This window comes from Phalaenopsis equestris, unplaced genomic scaffold, assembly GCF_001263595.1.
Source record: "Phalaenopsis equestris unplaced genomic scaffold, ASM126359v1 Scaffold207403, whole genome shotgun sequence".
NCBI lineage: Eukaryota > Viridiplantae > Streptophyta > Magnoliopsida > Asparagales > Orchidaceae > Phalaenopsis > Phalaenopsis equestris.
The window spans coordinates 320,101-327,732 of NW_018226737.1; the positions used below are offsets into that span (position 1 = coordinate 320,101).

Consider the following 7,632-nt stretch of genomic DNA (forward strand, 5'->3'; position numbering starts at 1 on the left):
TCGACAATCTCTTCATTCATCTTCTTCTTTTCTTCATGGGCTTGCAATGAACCCAGAAGTTGCTCTATCGTCATGACTTGTAAGTCCTTCGTCTCTTCGATAATGGTTGTGATACTATCAAATTTTGAATCTAATGATCGAAGAATCTTTTCCATGACTGCCATATCTTCTAACTTCTCACCATTTCTTTTTAGTTGATTGGAAATGGTAATGACTCTAGAAAAGTAATTGGAGACCAACTCGCCTTCTTTCATGTGCAAAACATCAAACTGACTTCTTAAAGTTTGAAGTCGTACCTTTTTAACCTTCTCTTCTCCCTTATACGAACTCCCTTATTTAACCTTCTCTTCTCCCTTATACGAAACCTCGAGCTTCTTCCATGCTAGTTTGGCTGAATTAGCACTTGAAATCTTCTCAAAACCATCTTCACTAAAGCTTGATAGATGAGGAAGAGAGCCTTTTTGTCTCTCTTTCGCAAGTCTCGCAAGCTATCCTTTTGTGTTGTGGATAGAGTAGACTCATCACTTGGCTCATCGTTGCCTTTCTCCACAACCTCCCAAACGTCATGCGCTCCAAGGAGTGCTTTCATCTTGATGCTCCAATTGTCGTAGATGCTTTCCTTAAGCATCGGGACTTGGAACGAAACCATGTCACCGTTTGTCATTGCTCTGTAATGGAACCTTTAGGCTCTGATACCACTTTGCTGGAATGGAAAAGCTTTTAGGAAATGACAAAGTCTAAAAACACAACTTATGGAAGAAGCTTCACTCTTATTTATCACCTTTACTTGGCTTGATACAAACTCAAAGACTCCACCCCTATTTATACTAGTGGCACCTCCTAAATTAATGGCTAGGATTGTGCCACCACAATTCCAATCTAATAGTTACAAATAATTCTACACCTACCACACAATAATTCAACATCTACCACACCTACCACACCTACCACACCTACTACACAATAATTTCATGCCTACCACATATTCTAGAATAAGCTTCTAGAAATTAAGCTTTATTTAAACAAATAAAACCAGGTTTATATTTCAACACTACCTAATAGCGGTAATAACTGTTACATGTCAGGAAAGCAAGATGGTGCCTATCTGAACTCTCTAACGAAACCTGCACATATCTCATTGCCTTCCCATCTCTATATAAAGCTCGTATCTGTATAGGATTTGTGTGTGTATGGTTAATTTTATCAAGAATAAAGAATTTTGATATCTGAGCTTGGATCAGTCTTTCCACTTTACAGATTTCTCCTTTATTTGTTTATTTCTTATTTCTTTTTCCTAGTTCTATGCTTTCTCTGACTTGAAGTTTAACATTGTCACCATTCTTTAGTAGTATAATATTTTGTTTTATGGCTCTGTACATTTCCATCTTTTGTGAACTCGTTCATGAATATGGAACAAATTTGTCTCGTGTGAGTGATGCAACTTACAGTGTCTGGTGGTGGACGCTGTAGAGGATTCTTCCGCCATCTTGAATACATGTAAAGCACCTAAACTTTGAAAATTTGAAAATATGTAGTTTTATATTTAACCATAAGTGTTAAGAGCATAAATACTTAGAATTGAATAAAGCTATATATATACATAAGAATTGAATAATATACATATAAATTTCAAATATCAAGTGTTATGCACGTAAATACATAAGTATTGAATAACCTGTTTACTAGTTTTTAAAGTTTAGGTGTTACATAATTAATATTATAAGAATTGAATGTTCTTTACATGCGTTTTCCAAGTAAAGGAGTTCTATACTCTCTCTCTCTATATATATATATTAATAAAAGGAATGACTGGGGCTCGTCTCCATCCCTAAGTGTGCTAAATATTTGAGTATCACACCCTACACACGGGGTGATTTGAACCCGTGACCTGAGTAAACTTACTACCTTCAAAGAGGCTGCTCTATCAACGGGCTATGATACACGTACTATATATATATACAATTTACGCACATTAAATTTTTCTATATTTCTATTTTGTTGTCATATTTTGGTCCTTTATTTTGTGGCCTCATTATTGACGGCTTTGTTTCTTCAAGTTATACAAAATTTTAAATTGCTGCACAGACAAAGAAGGTAAAGATATATGTGGCAGATCATACTCATTTATTTAGCTTTATTGGGTTTTTGCACTAGCAGTACAATTCTTATTGACTGCAAAAATATAAATGGGATGTTGTGGATATTTCCATCCAAAATTGTGTTTGTCCAAGTGGCTAATAACGCATTTTACTTGATTGATTACACGGAAGTGAGAATTACATCCTAGGCCTCCTATATCATTCTTTGTGCTCTTTCAAGCAACAAGTTAATGTCTATAATTCTTGTTATAATTCATACCTATTTTTAAGAATAAGATATGGATTTCAGAAGTAAGGAAGTAGTATCTTACACTGCAGGGTTTTCTGATTCAATCATAGGCTCCTTAGCTGCTAGTGATTGTATTATTTTTTACAAACAAAGAGCTGGAAAGTAGCATTGTTACATATTTCTCAATTTCAAAGTTAACAGTACAAAATAACAATTCAATCTCAATTAAATGGATTGAATGACTATAATTTGTTAAATGATAATATGTGATGTAAACATTCTAACTTATTCAGATGAAGCAAATAAACATCAGGTGAGAAGTGGTGGGCTGCTAACAATTCTTTTGACACAAGATAAGAGAGAAAATTTTGACGATACAATATTGATTGCAATATCAAATACATATGCAAACAAAGATAACTTTCTCAAAAACAAAGTTCGCAAACGCTTTGATAGTGACAAATACACATTAATAAGATAAGACATATATATTTCTACACATTACTTACACAAATCTAAAATATATAACAGCTACATGATAATTTCAATCAACATCTTCAAATGAAATAAGATGACCTGAAAGTTCTTTCTAACCGGAAAGTCAGGTTTTCTAACCATATCATCTTGCTATTGTAGAAGACATAAGATGATTCATTGTTGGTTCCTCTTCATCGATCCATTGGAAACAATTGCAATCACCCTTTTTTCAGTTTTGCTAGCAATTATAAAACCTTCTTTCTTTGTTGTGCCCATTTTGAGTTGTATATATAACACATTGTAATTTGTGTCCATGATAAACTTGAGCTTTACAAAAACACCCGCAGTCACGGAAGATTGACTAGAGCTCATTTTTGTAAACACAATAAATGATACTTAGATTTTTATGACTTTCCTCTCCAATGAAAATATCATAAAATATTAGTTGTGCTAGAATTTATAATAAAATTTGCTGCCATGAAAAATATATTCACTATTTAATGTCAAAACAACAAAGCTAGTGTTTTAGTCGGCATACAGTTATTCGGATCTCTGCATAATTCCACCATAGAATCCATTCATGATTATGAATGTGAAAAAAATATATGTTTTATTTGATGAAACTAATTAACAAACTACTAAAGAAAATGTTGAGGTGCAACAACAACCTGTGAAACCTCTTAAATAGAATGAAGTTGAACTCTTAAATATCGAGACAACTTCTGATGTAATGCTAGAATTTCAATAGAAACTCCAATATGGAGCACTCTTAGAATGGGTGACATCTTAAGAAGTTACACAAATGGGGCAAAACTATGAGATCATTTGACCAAAACAAATAATACCATGATGGGTAAGGGTTCGAGCTCCCACAAATGATATCAGAGCATTACACTAACCAGAAGATTGGAACTAAGTGTCATACAAAATAAATTACTACGCTAAGGGAGTTACCTCTTGAACTCAAGATGGGATAAAGTACTACATTGTGGGAGACACCCCTTGAATTTGTAGGGGTCATATTTAGAGTTTTATTTGACTGTTGGTTGATTCTGGGTAAGAAAACTGATGAAGACGCCAACTACTTGATTGGGGGAGACTGTAAAACCCCTTAAGTAGAATGAAGCCAAACTCTTAAATTATCGAGGTGCCTTTCGATGTAACGGTAAAATTTCAATAGAAACTCTAAAGTTAAATGTGCTTATCTTAGAGCACTCTTAGAATAGGTGAGTTCCTAAGACAGAATAGTGAGGCCATTTGCCCAAAGCGGACAATACCTTAATGAGTGAGAGTTCGGGATGTCACACAACTAGTGCCTGATAATGAGAATACATCAATTAATCAAGTTAAATTAAGCCTCACCAATGTTTCTAACCAGCTTATATGTATTAATTAAAATTAAATTTTTGTAGTTAGCATTTTTTATTGACTTACATACAAACTCATAATAAGAGAGATTTATGACCGGAGTAAAATTGCATTTAGATTGCAATGAATTGTCACACATGATGCTTTAATGAAAACCTTAGTCTTATTTATGCGATTTGAATTAATATAAAATGTATATATCATCTTCATGAATATTTAAATCATTTGGGCTGATTTTATTTAAGGTGATTGATTATTCATCAAATCTGGCATTTCATATTTATGCAAGTCACAGGCTCTCAATTATCTTTATCATCTCACCAATGGAAGATGTGTTATAAATAATTATTAATATCTCTTAATACAATATTTTTCATTATCCGTTTGATTTGATTCATCCGCAAAAATTTAACAACTAATCGTAAATTTATCATCCATGTTAAAATTTTATCAAATTTGTTGCATGCCTCATAACTTTCTATAATCCTAATCTTAATAGTTGTCGAAATACGTTTGATCATTGCTTTCCATAGGAAATTTCAGATTTGATGAAGGATAAGCTTCGAAACTTGCCAAATGTTTGCCCAAATCTTTCGCTGAAGAAAAAAGCCCAAATCAATGCAGATCGACATAAAAATATATATAAATATAAGGCATAAAGCCGGAGGTAAAAGACAAATAAGGAGTTTTGCTTTGGAAATAATGCACGAAGCAAACAAAACTTAAAACTTAAATCACCTGATTGCTGCAAATTAAGGAGAGAGGAGGGTTGGACACGTGAGGCTCGATGTTCTCTGAATCGACCTAATGCGTATAAGATGGAGAAAGGAGTTGAAGGACGATAAATAATATCCGAGAGCCAGAAATAGCGCAGGAAGGAGACGGAGCCGGAAGAAATAGAGATGGCGAGCGATGACGGGAGATAGTGGGGAACGACGTCAGCTTGCAGGCGACAGGGAGCGAGTGGCATAACGGTGGCTAAAATGAAGGAAAATATTTTTTATACAAAGTGCGGACACAGCTCAGTAATATTTGATCGGGTTCATCTTTAAAAACATGAAAAAATCAAAAAAAATTTACACCTGGCCTGGCCGAGCCAGCCTGAATGTTTCGAAAACTAAGCTTTCACGCCGACTCGACTATCAGAGTCACTGCTATGAAAAGAAAAAAAGAGCTGCTTTGTCTCTTCATTCTCCAATTTTATTGTTCGCCATATGCTAAGGTTTCCATTGTAGCATTATGTGAGCTAGAGTTTGCATTGCGGCTAGTTTAAGTCCCTCTTTACTCCCATGTAAGTCTTTTGATCTTAAGGTTTAATGTGGTAGAAACTTTGATTGAAGGGTTAGGGTTTATGGTGCGAACTCATGTAATTCTTTTTCCTTTTGAAGCAAGCTAACAATGGAAGAGAAAACGACAAATAAAGAGGCTAAGAAGATGGAGTTGGAAGATCCCAGGAAGTTGGTAATTGAAGTATTGGAGAAGATAGCAACGAAAGTGCGTAAGAAGAAAGAAGCCAAAGACGCTAAGAAGGACACAGAAGTGGCTAAGAGCCAGCGGAAGACATCCAAATAATTTGATTTGTGCGTGTTTTTGCATTCAATAACATCATGGTTTCAGCTAAATAATACCCAAGGTAACACCACAATAATACCATGATAATGCCAAAAAAAATACTAAAATAACTCCATAGCAATCTTGTTTGCATTGTGTCTGATCTAATGTGAGCTGGAAGGCAACACAGATTCATCAAAGCTTTATTTAAGTCATTTATCTCATTAGATACACTTTTCCTTTTTGAAAAATTATAGCTGTAATATTCATGTTGTATTTGCTTATAAGAGCTGTATTATTTCCTATATTATTCTTATTCATTTAAGTTCTTTATCTCATCATTCATATATGGTATTTTTGTGGTGTTTTTCTGTCATTATTCTGGTGTTATTCTTTTGTGAAGTAGTTGTTATTATATTATTATTTATGTGTTATTGTTGTGTTATTTAGTTTTTTCTAAGAGATTTATATTTTTAGGTTTTATTGTTGTGTTATTTTGATATTATTCTTGCATTTCTCTGGTGTTATTACGGTATTATTTTTGTTTTATTGAGGTGTATTGGTGTCGTACTCTTGTATAACTGTCATGTTATTTATGCGTTATATTGGGTATTATTTAGGTGTTATTGTTTTGTTATTTGGGTGTTATGGTGGTGTTATTTGAGTGTAACATTGTTTTTATGAAATTTATTGTAGGTTTATGATTTTTGTTGGAGTTGAAAGATGACGAACACCAATTGCTCGCCCCTCCAGTTGAAGGACCATCTAGTCCAATCAAGCTCATCCCACACCATGAAACACACTCCGCGTCACAATCAACTGATTCATATGAGGTCAATCCCCTAGTTCTCAGTGAAAGCAAGCCTCCACCAACATCTACAAACTTTAATAATGGATTACAATAAATAATCCAAATACTTAAAAATCAAGAAATTTTTTTTGAATTTCAGAAATAAATAAATTTTCATTTTTCTAATTTAGAGAACACGGTGACAATCCGCTTTTCTAATAGAACACAGTGACAATCCTTATTACTGAGGTTACTAAATTAACAATTAAAATAAATAAACCAAAGGGGAAATCTACAAAAAAAGAAATAGTAGAATCCTCACTTGACAGTTTAATTCGAAGTGTTAAGGCTAGAAAAAATAGAAGAAAGAGGCAATTAAGTTCCGCATATACTGCTTTTCAGTTGTGGAGAAGAAAAACAATAAAGGATGTGGAGCAACATCCCAAATGTTTGTTAGAGGATTTACTTGCACAAATTGAACAATCAAAAAAGATAATAAAATCACCTGTACATATTAAATCGGGACAAATAATAAGGGATGAAACAATTCTACCACAACCAATAATAACATTAGGTTTAGATTCTTCTGACATTGTTTGTGGCCCACCAAATGTACAACTGTGAAAGCAGAACAACATCAAATAATAATAGTTGAAGATACTTTAGCCACTGGGGATGACCAATTACAAGTACAAACTGATAAAATTGAGGACCAATAAATAACAGAAGTTGAAGATACTTATACAATAGATCAGACAATAAATGATGTAATTACATCTTTAAATAAAGAGGAAGATCAATATGACACAACCTGAGAACTTGTACCTATAGATGATGACTACCCTCTAAAGGCATTAATTAAAAGTCTTTTTGATTATGTCTCATAACTTTTATGTTGTCATTATATACAAAGAGTACTTTGTTTCATAGGTTTGTCCATCACCCCTAGTTATTGATTTTCCTACTAAAGAACAAATACCACTTTACATTCAGGAAGTAATCGATCTATGTTGTACCAAATACACTGCTAAGCGAGTAAATTTTAATTTTTTGTGTTTTGCATTACTTTTGTATTTAAATGTCTCAAAAATTATGTGTTTCAAATGTAAGGATGATAT

General features: G+C 33.3%; 1 protein-coding gene across 1 annotated transcript in view; it reads right to left on the bottom strand.

Moving 5' to 3' along the window:
- The window catches only part of LOC110036493 (pentatricopeptide repeat-containing protein At2g19280-like), a 22,930-nt gene extending 17,761 nt beyond the window's left edge, over positions 1-5,169 (bottom strand). Inside the window, exon 1 of the mRNA XM_020740952.1 lies at positions 4,912-5,169. Coding sequence (XP_020596611.1) covers positions 4,912-5,143 — 232 coding nt within the window. The 5' untranslated portion in view covers positions 5,144-5,169. The remainder of the gene's footprint in view (positions 1-4,911) is intronic.
- Between the last annotated feature and the right edge of the window lie 2,463 nt (positions 5,170-7,632).